This window comes from Podarcis bocagei (genome assembly GCF_964188305.1).
Source record: "Podarcis bocagei genome assembly, chromosome: 1".
NCBI lineage: Eukaryota > Metazoa > Chordata > Lepidosauria > Squamata > Lacertidae > Podarcis > Podarcis bocagei.
In genome coordinates, this window is record NC_138125.1 from 114,535,443 (window position 1) to 114,560,016 (window position 24,574).

A 24,574-nucleotide genomic window follows, 5' to 3' on the forward strand; every position below is an offset into this window, starting at 1 on the left:
GCAGCAAAATTGCACGTTTAACACAAAAGTAGACTCCCTCCTAGAAAGTGTAGCTTTGCAGCCTGAACCCCTCGACAACATTTAGAACCATTTCCCCTCCGTTTGCGGTGTTGGGAAGATGATGCTCCCCTCTCCCGACGTGGGTCGGCCTGACCTTCCTGCAAGTTTACTTTTTATAAAAAAGAACATTTAATAAATAATAATAAATACCAATATGTATGTATGTATGTCAAATACAACGTGCCCCTAACAATGTGTGCGGCGTGCGTTTGTCTACCACCCCTAAGCGCCCCCTGGATCGCAAAGCAGTGCGGCCGAAGTACAATGACGCGGCGCGCCAGCGCTAGAGGCGTCAAGAGGACTGGAAACTTGAATCCCAGGGCGTTTTGAGGAAAGCCTACGGCCGAGAGTGCAAGCAAACCGAAAAACTGAGGGCATCGTTTGGGTTGAGGTGCGGCGGCTGGACACTCCCCCCCTCCGTTTGGTTGTCTCTTCCCTTCCTTCTCTATATCCCCAGAGAAGAGGGGCAGGCGCTGGAGCTCCGGCCTGGAGGGTGGAAGGGATTTGGGCGTGCGCGCCAAAAGGGGCGGCGAGTCGGACAGATCTGATCTTCCTCCCATCTTCGTGTCCCCCCCCCCCAATTTCTGGAGAGGTCGAGAGAGGGCCCTGGCACCCGAGGGCTCCCCTCCAGCCCGCTCTCCTCGGCAGACATCCTCGCTCGCTCGCGCCCCGTCCCGCCCTCGCCGCTCCAAGGCTTCCCCGCTTCCCTCCCCTCCTCCACTGACGCAGTCCGTGCTGCACCAGATCCTAACATGGCGGCGGCGAGGTGGTGAAGAGCGCGGCGGCGACGGCGGCGAAAGGAGACTCCGGGCCGAGCGGGCAAGCGCGGCGGCGGGCGGGCGGGTGAGTGGCTTGAGCCAGGCTCTCCTCCGCCCGAGGGGCCGCGGCGTCGCCGCCGGCGAATATTTAAGGGCCTCGTGGTGAGGGGGAAAAGGGGAGCAATGGCGCGGGAGGCGAGAGGGCTCGGTCCTCTATCTCCATTTGAATCTGCCTCGCGAGGGGCGGGCGGGCAGGCTCCCTCACGGCCGACTCCGCAGAGGGCTCGGCCGGCCCGAGTGTCGCCCCCTCAACAAGTCCCCGGGTGGGCCGTTGGGGAAGGCGGGGGGGAAGACGAGAGGTAGTTTATCGGCGGGGAATGACTTGAGGGAGAAGCGCGAGGCCTTGAATGTGGAGGGTCTTCCCGCGATTCAATCTCCGGGAGACGCGGACTGGGTTCGGGTGGGCAAACTTGGGAGGCCGCGCGGGAGGCGGTTTCGAGAACCGTTGCAAATAGTTATGAATGAAAGCGGGCGCTCACGTCCCTGTAATTAAAGGGGGGCGGCGGAAAGGAAGGTGGCCTGGCAGTTGGCTTTAAAAATAATACCTTAGCTAGGGGCAAGAAGTCGCGGGATAAACGTGCACAGGAACGGGGAGGGATAGGCGAGTAAACTCACGGCCCAAAGGAAACATTTTGCACACTCCGAAGTGTGATAAAAAGCTACGTGATATTGTTGTACCTGTACTGATTCCTCCCCGCCCCCGCCCCAAAATGATGTATGCAGGTTGATAGTAGACAGGCTCCAGTAGAAAGCACAAAGTTTAAAAAACAAAACAAAACACCACAGGCTATTTGACAATGTAGGGGTCTTTTATTCGAGAACTGGATCACTTTGCTCGTCTCTGTTTGGAAAGAAGTTATGTGCAGTGTGACATGTATGCAATGGTAAAATAAAGGAGCAGATTAATGTGCTTTGCTTTCTGAAACTGCATTCTGAAATGTAAGGGGAACAGGCCTTTCCAGAAACATCTGTAAGGCTTGCTTTCTCACCAAGTTCCTTTATCAATGGAAGGAAGAAGTGTGTTGGGACTGATGCATTTCAAGTCATTCAAAATGATCACAGCCAAGTTGGCAGGTGACTCCCAAATTATTCAGGATGGTGAAGGCCACAGTAGACTCTCCATATGTGGTGAAGGGGCAGCAAAATGGCAAATGAGTTTCAATGTAAGTGTAAAATCATGCACACCAAGGTGAAAGAAAGAAGAGATAAAAGTTGATGGATGGGATCTTAATTGGTTGTGACTGACTGCTATAAGAGGTTTGCGGTAGTGGTGGACACTGTAACAGAGGAAGCAGTGAAAAAAGGTAGGCTGTTGGACATTATTAGGAAAGGGACTAAAAAATAAAATTCTGTTGCCATAGTGCAGGGGTTGGAAACCTAAGGCCCACGGGGGTCATCTAACCTGCCATGAGCTGCCCCTGAACCAAGCTGCCCACTCTGCGAGTCCTGGCATGCTGCACTAAACCAGTGTGGCATGGGGACTCGCTTCCATAGTGCCGAAAATCACGTCTGCACAGACGCCGGAAAATGCGGGTGCGCGGGCGATCCAGCCCACGAAGGGATCTCCGCTGGAGTGAACCGGCCCAGGCAAGGTAAACCTTGCCAGCCCCTGCCATAGTGCATATTCCAGCCATAACTGGCATACCATATGAAGTTCTGATTGCCCTGTCTCAAAAAGCACTGGAACAGATAAAAAAAGAGCCATTAAAACCATCAAGGGTCAGAGCATATTCCAATGAGAAAAGGTGTATTTGGACTTTGTCTTTAAGGAACTAAGGGACTGTGATTATGTTTCAGTGTCATGACTTAAAATATTTGGAAGTATTTTACGGTAATTGAAATAATTTTCAAGTGAAGCTATGCTTTTGTTTGAATAGAAAATATAAGCCTCGCTAAATGCATGTTATTTATCCTCCCAGTAAATATTTCAGTTCAACTATTTTTAGCTATTAGAAAAACCTTTCAAATATTTATATCACATGTAAAGTTATCATGACACACTTTTACAATTTTGTTTAATTGTCAGCTAACCATGTTAAATTAAGTTTCTCTCAATTTATGGCAATGGAAAACCTTTCAGGAAATTTCTAGGAACATTGTCCAATTCAAAATTTTCTAGGAAAACCACATGTCTGCTTGTATAGCTTTGAATATTATGTGCTAAAGATACTCTTCTCCCTTTTTATGCCATATTTCTTGGCTTTCCAGAGGCATCTAGCTGACCACTGTTAAAATCTAGATGGGCTCTCAGTCTGATCCAACAGAGCACTTCTTAAATATTGAAAAATGATGGCTAGCCGCTGAGATCGCCATAGCTCAACAGTAGAAGACTAAAAAATCTCCAGTTAACCTAATGATAAAAGAACTTACGGAACTTGGCCATAGCGGGGTAAATAACACAAAATTTGAGTCTTTAAAAATGCAGAAAATCGAGAAAAAAAATGCAGCATGTTGGGAGTTTATATCCTATACCTCCAACTCGGAGGTACAAAAAGAGATTTGGTTATCATGATATTTTTGTTTTTAAACAATTATACTGTAACTTATCAGTGATTTCCTGCTCTTGTGTTTGAGGAGCTATTTATTGTATTACATTGATTATTTACACACACACACACACACACATAAAATGGTGACTGAACTGTGGGGAATCCATTGTTTACAAACTTACCTATCCAAGCCATGTTTGCTAGGGAAAGAATCCTACTGATTGCACTGAATACACATTTAGCAACCTAACAACCTAACCAGTCCTATGCATATTTACTTGGAAGGAAGTCCTACTGAGTTCAGTAGGATTTACTCCAATGCATATGTGCATAGGTTTGTTGCCTAAACTCACAGCAAGGATATCTATTTTCCTCTGTTTAATATTGGTGGCTACAGTAAATCTTGATGCTGATGCATACAGTTCTGATGTGCAGGGAATTTAAAAGTTAACCCTTGGAAAAGAAAACTTCCTCATAGAGTGCAGGCCACACTTCTGTAAACACAGTACAGTGGTGCCCCACAAGACGAATGCCTCGCAAGACGGAAAACTCGCTAGACGAAAGTTTTTTTTCTGTTTTGGAGGTGCTTCGCAAAACGAATCTCCTGTGGGCTTGCTTCGCAAGACGAAAATGTCTTGCGAGTTCCTGCGGGTTTTTCCCCCTCCCCCCTTTTCTAAGCCGCTAAACTGCTTATCAGCTGATCCGATAAGCCGCTAATAGTGCTAATCCGCTAATCCGTCAATGGGCTTGCTTCGCAAGACGAAAAAACCGCTAGACGAAGAGAATCACAGAACGGATTCTTTTCGTCTTGCGAGGCATCACTGTAGTCTATTTGACTGCTAAACAGATCAGACCCTTCTGTGATGTAGATTTTGAATGAATCCTTTCCTCTCCCCATACTCTTTTCTATAAGCTTATTGGCAGGTGTGGCACAACTGAAATCCATGCTGTGAGATGGTGCAATTTATAATCCAAACTCCTCTCCCCAGCCCAACAGGATTTATGGAGTGGTGAGGCTACTGCTAAATCAGAGCTATCCATGTTGGTGACACACTTTTTAGACATGCATCATTTTGTGACAGTAATTCAATTTTACTAGCAAACCAGAGGTTAAACAAACCCCTTTCCAGCCCCAGGAGGAGCACAGGGTTCGTTCACGTGACACACTGCAGCCAACACGCTAACATGTTGTGACACACACTTTGGAAAGCTCTGTGCTAAATGTACAGCCCAACAACTACAATGACCAGGGCACAAGGTGGGTTGGACAAGCAGATTAGAGCTGGGGCAGTGATTGGTCTCAGTGTGGGACTTTCCTCTAGTTGCTGTTTCCTGGCTTTCCACCTGCTGTCCTGCCCGGTCCAAACCTCCCCCCCCCCACCACTCAGCACAGAGGGGCTTGGATTGTTCTACCTACACAGCTCTGCCTTGATACAGTTTTGCATTTCACCTCTAGGGAAAGGTAGGTGTGCCACATGCTGCAACTCCTTGCTGCTGATCACCCTACAGGCCTCTCAGAGATGGAGTGTTAGCTCGAAAGACAACAGTTTGTTGAAGGAACATCTGCCTTGTGCTTTCAAATGGTTCTTAGCCTTTCGTCTAAGTTCCTTCCATCTGTCACTCTTTGCAAAGTTGCTAGCAATGCTTAGGTTAGTATTTCTGTATGGGGAACTCATAGTCATGACTGCTTTTCTTTATTGTGAAGAACATTGAGAACATCTGGAATCCCTTACAGAATTTGACTTCTCAGCATGTTGGATCCATTTATTCAAACATGAATATGTAAGCATGAATAATAAATTACAGCTATTATGAGATTGGTGCGTTTGGTTTCCCACAGTGAACAATCAACTACCAAGGGGCATTAGTTCGTATTTGTTTCCTTATCTACCATGAAACATTGAGACAACAATCCCTAATAGCAAAGTCATAACATCTTCCATATAATAGTCTCATAAAACAATAACTCACTTTATGAAAATCAGTCCATGGCTTTCAGTTTCAAAGGAGCAAACTTCCTAGCACTCCTGGCTAAGGGATAAATTTTGAAAATGTATCTAATCATTTGACTCTAATCAATCCTTTGGTAATCAGAGAGCAAGAAAGATGAGTGTTCTACACACTTCTCTGTCCTCCCCTCATTACCTTATACTGTCCCTTGTCTGCTCAGTACCACAATTTACAAAATAGAAATTTCAATATGGCAGTTGGATTCTGTTGTGTATATCAAGTAAATTGTCTGAAAATTTAAGTTGCAAAATTTATTCTAGACCTTGGATTTCCTTAATACAATATTTATGTATTTCATGGAGAGAGCTCCTAGGTTCAAGGGTTTTAGAGAAATCTAAATTTGAACATGAATCCTTTAAAAAGCAACAACACTTGAGTAGTGTTTTCAGAGAATGCTTGTATCTTAAGGGTTTGCTGTTTATTATCTGCAAGAGATCATGTAGTTAACTGTAATTGTCTAGAAATTATTGTTAAAGAATGGTCACAGTTTTCCCTATGTCTTGGAGGAACTTGAAGGGTACTGTGCTACTAGGGCTTAGTAAGGCAGTGTAAGTGGTGATTTTTCTAATGCTAGTTGTATACACACCAAAGCAGAAAAAGTGGTTTGTAATTCTGAAATAAAGTGGAGAGCCTGCAAAGTTGGCATTGTGTAACTGCCATGTGATCAGGCCTAGGAAGTGAGAGAAAGAGGAACAAGGCATGTAGATGGCATGAACCACTGCACTCTGGCAGTAATATACAGTGGTACCTCGGATTAAGAACTTAATTCGTTCTGGAGGTCTGTTCTTAATCTGAAACTGTTCTTAACCTGAAGCACCATTTTAGCTAATGGGGCCTCCCGCCGTTGCTGCACAATTTCTGTACTTAACCTGAAGCAAAGTTCTTAACCCGAAGCACTATTTCTGGTTTAGCAGAGTCTGTAACCTGAAGCGTCTGTAACCCGAGGTACCACTGTAATTCTTAAGAGACTGCCACATTCCTTATTCTGGCAACCCTTGTACTATTTGTCCTGTGTATTAAATTTGTATAAGCATAGTTCTCGGCAGTTCACAACATAAAATTACAATATAAGAAACACAAAATACATAATAAAAATAGGAACAGAAACAAAACAATAATCCCCCCTTCAACAACACATTTAAAAGGGCATTGGAGATCAATCAGCCAAAGGCCTGGTTAAAGAGGAATGTTTTTGCCTGGTGCCTATAGGTGTATAATGAAGGTGTCAGCTGAATGTTCCTGGGGAGAGCATTCCAGAAATGGGGAGCCACTGCAGAAAAGGCCCATGCTTGTGTTGCCACCCTCTGGGCCATCTCTGTCGTGCATTTTAGTAGTGGAAAGTGGCTGGTATACTCTTAGATGCTTCTAACAAGGTGTCAAGACCAAATTTTCTCCTAATTTCTGGTTTCCTTGCATTATAACTTTAAAGAGTAAAAATCTCAGGAAGTGTGAATTGATGAACGGACTAATGAAAAAATAAAATGTAAGAAGGGTAGATTTGTGTTTGTGGTCTGTAGCTACAGTGGTACCTCGCAAGACGAATGCCTCGCAAGACGGAAAACCCGCAAGATGAAACGGTTTTCTGTTTTGGAGGCGCTTTGCAAGACGAATTTCCCCATGGGCTTGCTTCGCAAGACGAAAGCCCATAGGGAAATCTCCGGGGACCTCTTTTAAATGCTGGTGGTGGGGAGCAAAGCCTTTCCCCCCCTCTGGCCTTCAGAAGAGGTCCAGGAAGGCCGGCGGGGGCCGAAAGGCTTTGCTCCCCACCGCCAGCATTTTAAAAGCAGTCCGGGATAGCAGGGAAGCGCTTCCCGCTATCGCCGATGGCTTTTGAAGGCAGGCGGGGGGGAGCAAAGACTTTCGCCCCCCGCCCGCCTTCAGAAGAGGTCCAGGACCTCTTCTGAAGGCGGGCGGGGGGCGAAAGTCTTTGCTTCCCCCCTGCCTGCCTTCCCGGGAGAGCGGAGAAAGGCAGCGCGTTTCTCCGCTGTCCCGGACGGCTTTTGAAGGCAGGCGGGGGGGGAGACTTTTGCCCCCCGCCCGCCTTCAGAAGAGGTCCAGGACCTCTTCTGAAGGCGGGCGGGGGGCGAAAGTCTTTGCTCCCCCCTGCCTGCCTTCCCGGGAGAGCGGAGAAAGGCAGCGCCTTTCTCCGCTGTCCCGGACAGCTTTGGAAGGCAGGTGGTGGGGAGCAAAGACTTTCGCCCCCCGCCCGCCTTCAGAAGAGGTCCAGGACCTCTTCTGAAGGCGGGCGGGGGGCAAAAGTCTTTGTCCCCCCTGCCTGCCTTCCCAGGGGCTTTTACATCGCCCCGGACAGCGGAGAAGTCCTCCGCTGTCTCGGGCGATTTTAAAATGCCGCCCGCCAGCATTTTAAGATCGCCCCGGACAGCGGAGAAGTCCTCCGCTGTCCCGGGTTTTTTAAAATGCTGGGGGTGGGAAGAAAAGCCCTTGTTCCCCCCCCCCAGCCTTCAGAAGAGGTCGGGAGACAGACTGTCCCCGGACCTGGTCTGAAGGCGGTTTCCATAGGAACGCATTAATTGGTTTTCAATGCATTCCTATGGGAAACCGTGCATCGCAAGACGAAAAACTCGCAAGAAGAAAAAACTTGCGGAACGAATTAATTTCGTCTTGCGAGGCACCACTGTAGTTTGTATTTCGAATTCCTGTAATCTGCTTTTAAAAACCTAAATTTTCCTGTTTTGCATTTTCCAAAGGACATATAAGCATCAATGTTCAGCCAATATCAAGTTACCTGTCCACGCTGGAAATTCCTTAGCTTCTGTGTTCTGCTGCCCTCAGATATTTTGGCAAATAATACCATGCCAAATAGAGCTTGTCATGCCATATTGTGACATAAAAACAGTTAAAGGAGGGGAATGACACCTATATTGGGCAGGTAATCTTTGGTCTTTTCATATTTAAGTGTCCTGAGAAACTGGGTTTGCAAATCAGGATGTGCTCTCTAACACCAGTTAAATGAGGGAAAAGGAGCACTCAAGCCTGTTGCTTGTTCCTGTTCCAGAAAAACGTATAATTTGTAGGACTAGAACCATTGACATCTGAACCAGCCCATAGTTTTATAGACCTTAATTTAAGTAAGGTCTTCATGCTTAATACTTTTTAATAAGATGGCTGACATCATCATAATATGTTATATTGTTTTATGTTCCATTATCAGTTTCCCTTTTGCATTATACTTAAGTAGTAAATAACTTTCTGAACATTACTGTGAGTCTGCAGTATGAAGCCTATGCTGGACCCACCTCTGCAGGGATGGACCCTTCCAAATAGCATAGGCAAGCTAGGAAGTTTGGTAGGGTCTCAGTCTTTGTGGCTGGATTCTGAATCATAGATCCTAATGCCTTCTTCCTCCTGCACCTCCTTTGCTTTGCATAATTGGATCAACTCTTGAGAGCTATGAATGCAGGCAAGAGAAAGGAGGGAAGACCAAATTAGGGGAGATCACGGGCTATGAGGCTGGCCTGGCCAATGCATTTATTAGCATCTATCACTAGTTTAATAATTATAGTTAAAATTTCGTAGTTGCTCCAGTGCTTTGAAGGTGCAGCTGTTCACATTGGGTGTAGACTCGGGTTGTACTGATAATGATGTGGGGTAGAAGTGTCAGATGTTATATTCATTTAAAAACTATCCCCTATTTATGAAAGTGCATTGTTTCATAACAGTAATTACGGTATTTTTTGCTCTATAAGACTCACTTTTTCCCTCCTAAAAAGTAAGGGGAAATGTGTGTGCGTCTTATGGAGCGAATGCAGGCTGCGCAGCTATCCCAGAAGCCAGAACAGCAAGAGGGAATGCTGCTTTCACTGCGCAGCGATCCCTCTTGCTGTTCTGGCTTCTGAGATTCAGAATATTTTTTTTCTCCTCCAAAAACTAGGTGCGTCTTGTGGTCTGGTGCGTCTTATAGAGCGAAAAATACGGTAGTATGATAAAGGACAGCCTTTATTGAAAATTGGGCATTTTCAATATTGCAATTTTTCAGATGTTGATACATATAATAAAGCACTTTAACATGCTTTATTGAATCCCCCCCCTCAACAAAATATTTCCCATAAAACGGAAAATGTTGGGATAGTTATACAGCATGTAAAACTTAAGATGGTTTACTAATATTTTCTGTTTACTAAATAAACATACAAACATAGTAACTCAGATCCCAGTCAGTTCAGGTTATTGGAAAGTTTTAACGGAAAATCAAATTGCTAGAAACGTATGGCTACTCTCTCTCATCTTGTCTCCATCTATTAGAATATCTGCCATGCAATGTTTCTGATTGCATTGGTGCTGGCTGGGTGGTGAGGGATACATTTCTGGAATAAGTAGCTAAGAATGACTTGGAGGAGACAAGGAGGCACCAAGTGTTTATTTGCTGCCCCATCCCTACTCTTTTCCATCATCCTTCTACTTGTAATTTATCCCCAACATGGTATGAACTTTGGAGTTGAGAGCCACTTGGTTTCAGCTTGCCCTATGTTGTCATGTCTGCCATACTCAGTAGCCTACCATTCCAAAGTCCTTGAGAGCAATCACAGTCCATATACTTGTGTTCATCACTGTCATTGTTTGCATAGCTTTATCTCTACATGGACTACTTTCTTCCCTATTTTTTATTGTTCGTTAGAGTTTCATATTTGAACTTTTCATTTTAAAAGTCTTCAAATTTAATAGAACTCGCTTCTTTGTTAACAGTCTTCAAAATTTGAAGCCATGGGAGTGAAAAGCCAGAGACCTCGTTGCTTTTTTGACATAGCCATCAACAACACACCTGGTAAGAGAGATGCTTCTTGCCTAAACCCTATAACACACAGCTATGTCCAGTTCAAACAAGTGCGTCTTAAGCATGATGACATTACTTTATTGATGACTTATTCATTCATTCATTCTTTTTCTTTTAGCTGGCAGAGTTGTCTTTGAGCTGTTTTCAGATGTTTGCCCAAAGACATGTGAGAACTTTCGCTGCCTTTGTACAGGTTTGTATATTTCCTCACTTGAATAATTTGAATTGTTCCTGGTTCCTCCAAATCAGTGTTCCCCAACCTTGGGTCTCCAGCTGTTTTCGGACTGCAATTCCCATCATCCCTGACCACTGGTCTTGTTAGCAAGGGATGATGGGAGTTGTAGTCCAAAAACAGCTGGAGACCCAAGGTTGGGGAACACTGCTCCAAATGGTATACCAAGAAAATCCTGGTAATAAAATATGAAATGAATGACTTTGATGTTCGTTTCTTTGTGTACTGAAAATGAAGATACATTTTCATACACGATTTTCTATATTTTGGTATAAATTCATATATGCAGAATTAATTAATCCATCATAGTTCTACAAATTTTGGCTGGCTTTCATAGCCAGCCCAAATTTATGAGCGCTACTGACTTGGCTCTTCCTTAATCATGCACTGAACTGCTTCTCAAGCTTAGTGCCAGGATAGGGAAAATTGCTGCCTTCTTCCAAGCCTAAAGAAGGGCAGGGGTTATATGTGTCACTCTTCACTTGATGATTTATTGACTCTTGCCATCCATGAACTTGAGTGTAAAGCAACACAGCTTGACACAGTACATTGATGAGGATGGTGAAGTTGGAATTGAAGACTGTTTTCTGCCTTTGGGGGTTTGAACTGCTGCATTGGACACACAAGTGGATCATACTCAACGTACCACTGGTACCACCAGATATAGAAATGGACAGGGCTCCTATAGCTTCAGCAATTGTGTAGAAGAGGGGATTTTGCCAGGTGTGGTTTATGGAAGGATGCAAAAAAGTACCTACCACAGTTCCCCACATTGCACAGTCATTAAAGCTTGTGAGAAGCAGGTGGAAGTCCTGTTGCAAAAGCAGGCATCCTTATGCTGACAGGACCATGACATAGTGCTACTTTGGATGCAACCCACAGTATTTATTTTCAGTGTCCTTATGATTTGAGTTAAATGTAGTCAATAAGGGGGTTCCTTTCTGTTGGTACTGTATTGCAATTTCTTTTTCTTTTATAGGCTTCAACAAGTAGAATGTCCAAGTCAGATAGATCAAGAGCTGATTTCCAGCTGATTTCTGTTGTGCCTGAGGGGTTCTCCATTTAAAGCTAATGGGTTAACTTTCCTCCCCCCCGCAGGTGAAAAAGGTACAGGAAAATCAACTCAGAAGCCATTACATTACAAGAGTTGTTTGTTTCACAGAGTTGTAAAAGATTTTATGATCCAAGGAGGTGACTTCAGTGAAGGTATGACATTGGCTAAATGATATCAAATAGTATTTGCCGAGTATACAAATGTGTATGAAGTTATTATTTGAATGGTCATGCTCTCTTCCTCCTGAATAAAGCACTTGATATTGCAGCTTCTCTGTCAGGATAGAATGCTCTGGTTTGCATGTCACTTAGCTTGTCTTCAGCCATGATTTAATGGTAAATGTGTCCCATCTCCCCTTGCTGGCACATGGCCTCTTACATGCCCCCCCCCCCAATGCTTCGTCAGGCTGTGGTTTGTGTCTTTTAGACAAACCGCAGTCTGTATTCAGATGACACAGCAATACTTAGCATGACTTGTTTGATTTATGTGGATGTCCTACAGAGGTTGGGTGTGGGGAGGAAGAAGCCACAAGAGGGCCACATTCACGAATAAATCTCAGTGAGATGCACATGAGGCATCGGACAGGGCTATTAAATGGAAATGTGTTTCAAGAATGCATTTTCGTAATTTCTTGAAGCCAAGTGCTTTTATAATGAACATGACAAATCCCCATGCATTTTCTTAAAAACAACTAGATTTACTAACAGAAATTTAAAGAAAATGTGGAATAGCCTCATTCTGCTTCATTAAAGTCTATCTTAAGATTTGTGTAGCTCCATCAAAATTTAGGTTCCCTTTAGTAAGATTTTTTTCTGTGATAGCTTTAACCTTGAATTTATATGATACACATTTGTTATTTTTCTGGTGGGCTCTGGAGCCAGTCACAGACCTACCCTATACCCTGCAATGAATCTGTTTCAACTGTTCTTAATTCTGAATTTTACATGGTTATAACCCACCCTGGAACCTGGTGGTTCTTGTAGGTCAGGTAGTTGATGTTGTTGTTATTAAATTTAAAGGAAACTCAAGGCACTCTTGAAATGGGAGGAGATAGCATGCATATATGCAATAGAGTTTTCCTGTCTCAGCTAATAGGATATGATGTAACCCTCTTTGACTGGCTCCAATCACTCATCAGTAAAGAATCCCTAATGGTAAGATCCCATTGTCCCATTCTCATTTGTAATAACATTTTTCTTTTAATACAAGGAAATGGGAGAGGAGGAGAATCAATTTATGGTGGCTTTTTTGAAGGTAAGCATAGTCTTTTATCAGGTTAGCCTGCAACTCCCAGTCACAATCATTGGTTTAAGAATATGTATATTAGGCAAACTGCATTTTTCGGCCCCAAAACTGCTGGCAAATTTATTTATTACAGGTCATAGAGTGCCCTATCCTAGGGATTCAGAGTGCTGTTGTAAAATTTTCAGGAATTATAATTATTATTACAATTCCCTGTCTTACATCTCCTCTTCTACCCAAATGGATCTCCTCTTTTTTCTATTGAGGTGGTAGTTCTCTTATTAAGAAGCTTGATACCTCTGTATCTCATATTCATCTAACTTCTCTTCCCCTTTACCCACCCTTCACCATCTCATTGATGGTGACTAACCAAAACAACCCTCCATTCAATCTTACTTACACTTCATTATCCTAAGAGAGAAAATAGAACTTCATCCCAGTCATCAGACTGATCTTTAAGATGACTGGACAGTCTGGCTGAGAGATTAATGCTAAGTAGCAGTTGGCCCAAGCAGGCTAGTGAATGGGGTCTTACACTTTGCCTTTGCAAGGTAGCTGTTTGTTGATGCTTACTGGCCAACCAGTTCAGTTTATGATTTAGAAAACTTGAATTGTGTGATGACAATTAAAATACTTTTATTTCAAGTTTTCATGACTATCAAGCTATTATGGTTCAGAGCTGTTATAAGCAAGTCTATTGCACAAGACTGCATTTGCACAAATAAACAGAATTTCTGTTACGTTTAGTTTTAAATTTCAAAATTGCCCACCTTGTACATAGGTGTTTTTAAATTTGTTTTTGTCTGTTTATTACAAGCTTTCTTTCCCCACATTATTTCTGTCACTTTTTACACTTTTATAAATGACATGCAGTGAGCTCCTTTGCACAAAAACACACTGGTTTGCTTGTGCTAATTGGGATGAATTTAAAATGCACTGGTCTTACTAAGCAGCTGTACTGAATATCAAGAGACAGTTTCACTTATACATTTATATCTTATATAATGGTCTTGACATATATTTGAGTCTATATGTAAATAGTATTTACATTTTTGTGCATTAGACTGAGAATTATACTGTATACCTCTGTCTTTATTTTTATCTATTTGAATGCTGTTTGGCACTACAATGATACATTTGTGCAGTTTGACAATCCTAATTTGAAATTCTAAAGAAATGCCAATGCAAGGTCATACTTGGAATTTTGAAGTAATTGGAACGCTTTCTCTAGATGAAAGCTTTGCTGTAAAGCACAACAAAGAATTTCTCCTTTCAATGGCCAACAGAGGGAAAGATACAAATGGTTCACAGTTTTTTATGTAAGTATCATGCAGCTCCACTGTGTTTCTTCAGCATTGGGATGGTAGTCCTTACAGTTTACATTTTAGAGCTTGGAACAGGTGAAACAGCTAACTCCTTTTCCATTTAGAAAGCATGACTACTTTTAAAAGATATCAAACTTAACTTGCTCTTAAATGTGTATTGGAGGTAGCAAATAAAAGATTATATGGGATAAGTTTGACTATTTAGCCCTGCTGTGTTTAGAATCAGGATTAACTTGGGAGTAGTTATCACTATCTCCTAACATATGGAAACACCTGGTTCTTTACCAATATTGAAGCTAAGAGGTATGGGCCTAATCATTGCCTGGATGGTAGACTATTGGCAGTCGGAATGTACTCTGCCGTGTGTTTTCTTGATGAAAAGCTGAACATGAGTTTATAGTCAAGACTTCTGTATGTAGCCAGTGGCCATTGCAGAATATAAGTAGGCTGCAAGTGGTAGTGTTCGTTTAGTATGATATTTTTAAATCTGTCAGAGCAAGCTATGTTTTAGTTACACCAAGCCTTACTGAAGAGTAATAAAGGGCCATTTCAGATGCTACTCTTAACACCAAGGTGCTGTATGTGGTTAAATAAGAAACAGGCTTGTGATTTGTATGTTCTATTCTCAGCCTCTGTGTGTGGATAGTAGGTAGCATATCCCTGGTTTACTCATCAGTGTATGCCCTTAGTGTGGAGGAAGGAAGGGTGCAGACTTGAGCCCTACACTCTCCTCATTTCAGGAGTGAAATAGTTTCTGCACAGAATTGCTCAGACAGCAGAAAGAGACAAGTCTTTGCAATGAAAATATTAAATATTTTTTTTCTTCAATAAACTTCAATACAGAGTCAGCCTTGGGTTTACCAGATTCAGTTAAATGGAGTTGTAGGTAGGGTAACATATTGGGCACTGTACCTTCAGAAATGTTATCTTTCTCTGCCCTCCTCTGCCTGCCTGTGGTTCCCTGTTTTTCCTTTTTGCCTTGTCAACCCTTTTTCTGTGCCACCTTAGTTGGTCAGTTACTTGCTTTTAGAGGAATAGTTATAAACGTTGACTTATTAGTATAGTCCTTATAAACTAAGTTACCTTTTCTGAAATAAATGTATACTCAAAACATCCATTTGCTTGATCATAAATAAAATTTATGTATTAGGGGTATAATTTCAACAACACACCAGGAGGATCATACTTCTGAAGGTTGGCAGCATGTCCTCTGGGATTTATTTATTTTTGTGGGTTTTTTTTTTGGTGGGAGGAGGCTAAATTTTCAGCAAGGTGATGAACTTGTGTGTAAACTATCACTTCTGACTACAAGTGAGGGCTCACATCACTGGATGTTTCTTCTTGCAAAATATTCCCTTCAAAAAGAAAACTAGATGATAGACAAAAGGGTTCTAGTTAGATATTTTCCTGACATATTTTTTTTTTGTGGGGGCACACTTTTATGCAGGAACATCTGGACATATTTTTGTTTTGTTTTTTATTTCACAACATTTATATACTCCTTGTTTGTAATAAAACCTCAGTGTTCCCATCTCTGGTACAGTGGTACCTTGGTTTACAACCTTAATCCATTCTGGAAGTCTGGTCTTAAACCAAAGCGCACTTAAACCAAGGCGTGCTTTCCCATAGAAAGTAATGGAAAATGGATTGATCCGTTCCAGACGATGAAAAGCAACCCCTAAAACAGAAATTTCGCAGGAATTTTACTATCTATTGAGGCTATTGATCCATATAATGAAAGCAATAATCAATGTACTGTACTAGGAAATAAATAAAACAGTATTGTAGATGATAAAAATGAAAATTATTTTTTTTCCTTACCTGCACTGATGATAGTCATTGTTTGGATGGGGGGCTTTCCGTACTCACTCACTCAATCATAAACAAAAAACAATCCACAGACACACAAATGAAAAAGCCACACAAACAAAAACAAAAAATAGCAAAAACAAACGCACCAAATATCACCTCAGAACACTGCAATCAGAAACGGAAGGCCTCATTACCGGGGGGGGGGGCTCAGATGAGCGGCGCAAGGGCAGAAGGGGGTGGGGAAAAGGCTTAATTATGATGGGGAACTCAGATAAACGGCGAAAGGACAGACGTGGGAAGAAAAAGGACTTAATTACGATTGCGGGGGACTCAGATGAGAGGCGCAAGGACAGAAACAGGAGGGAAAAGGCTTAAATTACGATGGGGGGGGGGCTCAGATGAATGGCGAAAGGGAAAACGCAGGAGGGAAAAAGGCTTAAATTACGATCGGGGGGGGGGGGCTCAGATGAACGGCGAAAGGGAAGATATGGAAGGAAAAAAGGCGGAGGCCCAATCCAGGCAGCGGTGGCGAGGCCTAGCCCCGCAGCGTGGCACCACTTAGGGAGGCCCGATCTCAACAGTGCTGGTGATGAGGCCTAGCCCCACAGCGTGGTGCCACTTAGGGAGACAGGAGGCCCGATCCGGGCAGCGCAGGTGGCACATACAAAGGCCTCCTGCAGCCAGGGCCCGTTGTATACCCAAAAAAAACCAACAACGCAACCCGGAGCACTCATTTCCAGGTTGTAATTAGTCGTAATCCAAAATGGTTGTATACTAGGCTGTTTGTAAACCAAGGTACCACTGTAGTGAGAATTGGCTGAAACATGAGGTGAGGGGGATTGAATACTGTAACCCACATACATTTGTAACACTTCTTCAAATTTAAGATACTATTAAAGTTTGCAACTTCGTAATGCATTGATATTTGAACTACAGTTTAATGCCTCCTGAATCTGCTTATATCTTCTCATTTATGGCTTAATACAAGTTTATCTCCGTAATACTAATACTATATTTTGTCATTCTTTCCCTTGACGTAATCAAAAGAACAACCAAACCTACCCCTCATCTTGATGGGTAAGTGCCCTTGTATCTTACTTGCATTTGGAAAAGTTAATTGGATAGCTACTTAAAAATTTCAGTGTGACATAGATACTAGTCAGCTTTTAAAATTAAGCTTTAATCATTTAGGCTTCATGTTGTGTTTGGACAAGTAATCTCGGGTCAAGATGTTGTAAGAGAAATAGAAAACCAGAAAACAGATGCATCTAGTAAACCTTATGCTGAAGTACGAATACTAAGTTGTGGCGAACTAATCCAAAAATCCAAAGGTAAGAGTGAAATGTTTTTAAAGGTTGTCTCTTTTATTAAAATGTTTTTAAAGGTTGTATCTTTTCTAGTTTTGTAAGAGGTGTGTCAGATCTAACTCAGAAGATTGGTAACTGGGAATCTCGGTTCTGTAAATTGTTGTCATTAAAGTAGGAGTAACAAAGAGTATATTAAATAAATAACAAGTGGAGCTTGAAGCAAAATGTTGTAGTTGGCCTCCATGCCCAAAGATGTGTGTTCTTCATCAGAGCTGCATATAACACGTTATGCCCTATATCACAATGCTTAGGTTGTTAAGAACTAAAGGAGGCAAAACACACACACCCTCCGTTTCCAAGCATTTTGAATTCTGCGGCTCCTGGAGATCACTGAACATGTTGGGAGCTTTTTTCTTTGCTTTTTATTTCAATTTGCTAACTATATATTTCTGAACACCTACAGAGCCCCTTCTGTATGTAGAAGCCACTAACATCTGTGTGCGGCTCTGGTTTGCTTCAAAACTGATAGGCACCTATTTTGCTGTTGGAGGGAGCAAATGGGGCCTGCAACAAAATTTGTCTCCCCATGAAGGAAAAAATGCCTTCCCAGGGGATTATAGCTCAGATTTCCTCTTGAGAGTTAGAGGGTTTTCTTAGGAGATCTTCCTTGTTGTCTTCTTCCTTCCTCCATGCCTCTCACTTCTCCATCATTGGCTTTTCACCACTTGTTCTCTTGCCCAGCTCCATTACAGATTAGAATTTTGGTTTTCTATGGCCAACTCTCTTCCATCCCTGCCTGCAGAGATTTATGTGTATCAGGAAATATGAGCCTTGAAATCACCTATCCAAACAACGGGATGGTTATTTGTGCCTTCCTTATATATGTGTTCTTCCTCAGTCGTCTCTTGCTCCAGTTCCTCTATCTTCCTCCTTCCCCTACTGTGCTCCTTTCCCGCTCTTAGCAAGTCACTTCTGACGCTTTCAGGCTGATAGACGACATTTTGAAGCTTTCAGCCTGCTTCTTTCAATATATCCAGCCACTTCTATTCTCTTTCTCCTGCTTTTCCAACCATGGCTCCTGAGTATGCTTAGCCCTCATTTGGCTGGTTTGTTTACTCAGCAGAATTAGAGGAGTTCCTCCAAGCATTCAGATACCTCCCTCTTTTTCTGCTGTGATAATTGTTTCATTGTGAGCTGAGTGAGTTCCTGCTCCTAACCCAGCTTCCATGCTTTAGTGGGCCTCTTGCTTGGTGACCCCAGGGAAGACCAAGAACAAAGACTAAAAAACGTTGCCTGAGTAAAGTTGGGGAGAGTCTTCTCACTGTGCCACCTGCGAGTGTGGCTCATTCTGTAACAACATGGGATAGTCCCTTCTTTATAATGGTACCCCAGCTGCGGCATTCCCTCCTGCTGGATGTGCGGGTGGCCACAACAGAAATGGAATTCTAACCCACAGTGAAAACATGCCTGTTCTCCTAAGCTTTTGAAGGTTTTGTTTGGTAACTGCTTGTCTATTGCTTTAATTTAAAGCCAAGAAAGAAGAGAAGAAAAGACGCAAGTCATCATCCTCATCCAGCGATTCTGAAAGTTCAAGTGATTCAAAATCTTCTTCTGATTCATCATCTGATTCTGAAAGTGCTTCTGGGGAAAAAACAAAGAAAAAGAAAAAGAAGCACAAAAAAATTTCCAAGAAACATAAGAAAGAGAAGAAGAAGAAAAAGAAGAGCAAGAAGAGGTACATGCAGGCAGGCTGCGGGGAGAGATTTATTTTTGAAACTTGAAAAAACAACACCTACCTATGTGCTACAGTTAGATGAAAATGGCTCAGAAGAATCAGTAGTGCATTCTTCCATGTCATTTTCATGTCTTACAAAAATAATATAGTTTTTCGTTAATCTCCAACGTGCTCTCCATCAAAATAAAAATTCTTGCATATCTGTACAGGTGGAGTTTAGAATGAAATCTGAAATATTTAGTTTTAATGGGTTTTTGATTTTTTTTTACAGTGGAACAAATCTGCCCAACATTAGCTCACCCCATACTATGTTTGTTGACACAACATTGGATCACAAACAACAGGCAACCAGGATGTTTTATTTTGTTTGTTTACTCTTGTGAAGGACTTAACTTTTTATTGTTTATATAGTCCTGTCAGAAATACTTATACTTTTATCCAGCACTTCCTTTAGAAAGCTCAGAGCCTATCTTGCCTACAGTTCATGTGCTCTCTAATCCAGGCACTAATATCCATGTTCCCTTAGTTTTATCATTGCTACAGAATTAAGTATTTCCAGGCAACAATAATCTTTTCCCTCTGTAAGCAGTTTTTTTCTTTCGTGGTGGGGTATTTTTTCTATCTGGCATGCCAGATTCTTATCTCTACACCACATTTTTAATAATAATAATTTATTATTTATACCCCGCCCATCTGGCTGGGTTTCCCCAGCCACTCTGGGTGGCTTCCAATAAAATATTAAAAATACAATAAAACAAGCCTTTAGTCTGCTTCTTTCAGTATAGATGGTGTTGTGCTATGAAGCCCTGATTCAAAGAGCAGCATGAGGCTGTTTGAAAGCCCTTTTGCAAACAACCCCACACTGCTATTTATACCTCCGATTTTTGGAGATTTAAAGCAGGGCAGGACTGTTTACAAAAGGGCTTGTAGGGAACGACTGGTGAACAGAGAGTACAGTCTTGCTTGCTGCAGGGGTATGCTCTGGGAGCACAGAGAACATGTTTGCAAAGCAGATCCCTGCAGGATTGAATCCCACCCATCACCTGACAGAATCTATTCATGTGAGCTGATGGATAGGTGGACATAGTTTGGGGAAGCTAGCTTTATGGGCCAACCTCCTGGGGGGCCAGCCTTGGCCTGCAGGCCAGAGGTTCCCTACCCCTACTGTAGTTACTAGCTTAGGTTCAACCATGCAGGCATGGTTAGATGGGTGAGGTGCTGCCACAGAGTCAGCCTCATGACAGTGACATTTCCTTTTCTTTGTTTTACTACAGGTATTTGGGGAAAGGATTTAGCTTAAAGAAGGGATATATTTTGAATATAAACCCAGTGCAAATAGATTTTTACCTTTGAAGTCTCGACTTTATTTTATTTTGGCAGAACACATATTAAATACCTTTGTTTCATCTTCAACAATAGTTTCTTAAAAATAGTGCATTTGAAGTTCCTGTTTTGGCATATGCGAATTGCAAAAGAAACATATGTAACATTTAAAACAGATGCATATAACTTTTGTTCTCTTATCAATGAAGCTCAGCCAGTGAAAGTGAAACAGAAAATCCTGAATCACAGCCACTTTCCACAGTCCGTCCTGAAGAGATTCCTCCTGTACCAGAAAACAGATTCCTTATGAGAAAAAGTCCTCCTAAAGTGGATGAAAAGGAAAAAGAGACCAAGAGCAGAGAGAAGGAAAGGGAGAGGTAAAGTTGTACTTGATCATAACTGCATACTTATGAGTAAGCCCCAAGCTGTGGTCCATGTGAATTACCTTGATGTTGACTTTGGTTATTTACTGTGTACTGGCACACTGTGTACACATGCTTAACTGCAATGGGATCTATTAAATGAATTTTGCAAGAAAAAAAGACAGTAATCTTCTCAGGCCTACCGCCAATGATTTCAGTGAGATTTCCTTAGGATGGAGGTGTTTTGAAATCAATTTTTGGTAAGGTTGTCCTATATCATGCAAGCAGACTTCCTGTTCCTCTCCCCACCCCCAACCCTCTAAAGAAAATTTGGGTGGTGCAGGAAGAGTAATCTGTTACTTCAACTGGTAGATGACCACAGTTGGCTTTTACCCACTGTCTTTTTAATCCTCACAGTTGTGCTTTTGAATCTTTTGCCATGAAGTGAATATTTAGCAGACTGTTTGTGGAAACGTACAGTTTGATAGAGCTTCAGAAATACATAATAATAGAAGAAATGAATTATTTATTTATTTATACCCCGCCCATCTGGCTGGGTTTCCCCAGTCACTTTGGGTGGCTTCCAATCGAATATTAAAAACAATACAGCATCAGACATTAAAAACTTCCCTAAACAGGGCTGCCTTTAGTTGTCTTTTAAAAGTAAAATAGTTTTTTATTGCCTTGACATCTGCTGGGAGGGCGTTCCACAGGGCAGGCGCCACCGCCAGAAGGCCCTCGGCGCTGGACCTCAGTGTCCGGGCTAGATGATGGGGGTGGAGACGCTCCTTCAGGTATAGAGGACCAAGGCCGTTTAGGGCTTTAAAGGTTAACACCAACACTTTGAATTGGGCTCAGAAACATACTGGGAGCCAATGAAGATATTTCAGGACTGGTGTTAAATGGTCTCGGCAGCCACTCCCAGTCACCAGTCTAGCTGCCACATTCTGGATTAATTGCAGTTTCCGAGTCACCTTCAAAGGTAACCTCACGTAGAGCGCATTGCAGTAGTCCAAGCAGGAGATAACTAGAGCATGCACTAGAGTCATCTTTAGAACCATCCCAGAACTACAGTGATGTCTTTTTCCTCCTTTCTAGTAACCCATCAAACTGTCAATCAACATATCAGAGAAGGTTGTTAGTGACTAGATCTGGACGAAAAATTAAAGGAAGAGGACCACGGGTATGTGCTTTCTTGTGATTTAGTCTGTGCATTTTGACAGTTTTTACCCTGTAATACAGTGATCTTGTTCCATAACAACATTTAAGAGTAATTGTTCCTTTTTTATGGATACACTGAAGAGGTTTTGGAGAGGAGCATTTTGGGGATGAATGGAAGAGCTGTGTAGCGTATCTATTATTATGTCTCCCACAGACACAAGAGTCCACCAACCCTGAATGCTGCTACTAGTTATTTAATGAAAGAGCGAATTTTTGCAAGCTTTTGTTTTGAATTCCAGTAAGCTGCCCACCAACTCAACAGCATTTTAAGACGAGCAGGTCTTAGACACATAGAGCAAAGTGTCTTTTGTCAGTTTTGACTTAAATATATTACTTACGGGTTTCTCTGCTTTCTTTTATCTGAAAGAATTACTCTTGCATTCCTTTGCTCCTCTCTATGCAGTATTCATTTTCTGAGGTTATTTGCACCTATGTGGGTAACAGGAGATCTGTTTCACTGAATAGCATAAGCTATTATTGTAAGCACAGGCCTAAATTTGCTCCTGGCCTGGCTTAAGAACATTTAAAATCTCATAACTCTTGTTGGGATTGAATGATAGGAGCCTGATGTAGCCAAAATTATGCAATTCTCAGAGTGACTGTTTTGCTTTTAAACTTAAACTTTTCTTTTCCTTTTGGTAAAGTAATGTGTTTTTAGCATACTGGTACACATTTTTTATCTAACTTTTTCTGTTTTCAAAGCGCTACCGAACACCTTCAAGATCCAGGTCACGAGATCGTTTTAGGCGCAGTGAGACTCCACCACACTGGAGACAAGAAATGCAAAGAGCTCAAAGAATGAGAATATCAAGTGGAGAAAGATGGATAAAGGGAGATAAGTAAGATGTAGTCATAGAATTTGCATTACTTTTTGACTCTTACATACATCTTTTCCAGTTTCAGTGTGTATACAATAGAGCATATACTAAGTACAAGCAACTCCTTATATATTCAGGGGTTGTGTTCCAAGGCATCTAAGTGGGACATGTATAAGCCCGCCCATTCCGCCCCACCCCCTTTTGTTGCTGAAAACGGTACGCATGTCAGCACACGTGCATGACTTGAACATGCACAAATTACAATAAGTTACTTTTTCACCTTGAATTTCCTTCAGTTTGTAGCCAGCAGAGATATGTGAAACAACTATAAAGAATAATTGTGATTGTAATGCAGATTCAGCTTCAGTCACTGATATGGCATTTCCTCTTTTGACCTTTCTAGTTCTCACCTTTTCATAACAAAATGCAGAAATATATATATATATATATGGTATGTTTTCCCCAGGGGTGAAGTTAATGAGAACAAGAAGGATGCTGCAAATCAAAAAAGCCCAGGAAGAGGAAAAGAAAGGAAAGCATCTGACCACAGGCAAATTTCTGAGAGCCCAAATAGGAGGGAAGGAAAAGAAAAGAAATCAAAAGACCACAAATCTAGTAGTAAAGACAGAGAGACAAGGAGGAATTCTGAGAAGGAGGACAAAGACAAGCATAACAAAAGCAAAGCCAAAAAAAGGGCTCGATCCAAAAGTCAGAGCAAAAGCAAAGAGGTGTCAAAAAGTAAGGAGAGGGACTCAAAACTCAGCAAACATGAAGAAAAGAAAGTGAGATCAGGAAGCAAAGAGAGGGACTATGAGAAAGAGAAAGACAAAGAGAAATCCAATGATTTTCGAGGAAGAGAAAGGAGCAGAAGTAAAGAGAAAAATAAAAGAGGAGGGTCTAAAACTAATGGTCAGAATCATACTAAAAGTAAAGATACGGAAAAGCATACAAAGTCAAAGAGCAGAGAACGTGAACCATCTAAAAGCAAACACAGCTCAAATAGTAAGACCAGAGAGCGAAGCAAAAGTGGAGACAGAGGGAAAAGAGCCAGGTCCCAAAGTAAAGAACGAGACCGCAGCAGAAGTAAAGATTATTCAAAACACAAAGATAGAGAAATAAAAAGAAGGGGAAGATCAAGAAGTAGAGACAGAAAAGGCACACCAGAAAGATCTAAAGGCAAAGAAAACAAAAGGAGGAAGGAGTCACAGAGCTCTGAGAGGGAGAAAAGTCGAAGTAAGGACCGGCATAGGAATCAAGAGCACAGAAGTTCTCACAAAAAAGATGATGCTGAAAAAAGAAGGCGTTCTAAAAGCCGCGACAGTAGTAGCTCAGAGAACAATAAGAGCAAAAAGTCCAGTAGAGATCAGGATAGAAGTCCTGATTCAAAGAAAAGACGAAGCAGCAAGGACAGGGAATCGAAAAGATCATCTTCACGCAGGAGTAAGGAAAAGGAAAAAGACAGGTCCCGGTCCTCAAAAGAAAAAGAGGTCAACCAAAAATCTAAGAATCAGGAGCGAGATCGTGCCCGTGGTAAAGATAAAAAATCTGATCATGAATCGAGTGCTGGGACTGATGAAGACAGACATGGATAATTTGATGAACTTGATGTTTCCATTCTGCCTCCAGGTTCTAGAGACATGTTGGGGAACATTTTTTTTTTGTTTTTTAATGTGGACTTCTGTTTGGTCTTTTGATAATCCACAGCCTGGATCATTTGTACTGCTAAAGTTTTAATAAACTTGAAATGGAAAAACAAGTTTTATGTGTAATATGGTGTGCTGTGTTTTAATATTTCAGAGTTTATGTATCCTGCTTCTGTGTTATCAGAAGGAAACATTGTATTGCATTTACATTTTAATTTAGATGACTCACTACAAAGAAACTGGTTGGGCTGAAAATAAATTAAATTTATTTTAACCAGTAGAAATCTGCCTACTCATGTCTCAGAGAATTGCTGTTACGTTCATGTTAATA

At 41.9% G+C, this 24,574-nt stretch overlaps 1 protein-coding gene across 2 annotated transcripts; it reads left to right on the top strand.

Annotated features, from left to right (window-relative positions):
• The first annotated feature begins 587 nt into the window (after nt 1–587).
• Nucleotides 588–24,356, top strand: PPIG (peptidylprolyl isomerase G). 2 transcript variants are annotated; one of them, XM_081175700.1, is made up of 13 exons: nt 588–903; nt 10,082–10,160; nt 10,288–10,362; nt 11,500–11,607; nt 12,665–12,709; nt 13,929–14,016; nt 16,882–16,911; nt 17,026–17,165; nt 18,672–18,876; nt 20,409–20,576; nt 21,660–21,744; nt 22,485–22,621; nt 23,067–24,356. In XM_081175700.1, exons 2-13 carry the CDS (start codon nt 10,100–10,102, stop codon nt 24,190–24,192), a joined length of 2,268 nt encoding a protein of 755 aa, XP_081031826.1. In that variant the 5' UTR covers nt 588–903; nt 10,082–10,099; the 3' UTR covers nt 24,193–24,356. The 2 variants fall into 2 exon arrangements, with proteins under 2 accessions (XP_081031826.1, XP_081031827.1); XM_081175701.1 differs by lacking the exon at nt 588–903 and adding an exon at nt 4,884–5,016.
• Nucleotides 24,357–24,574: the final 218 nt, after the last annotated feature.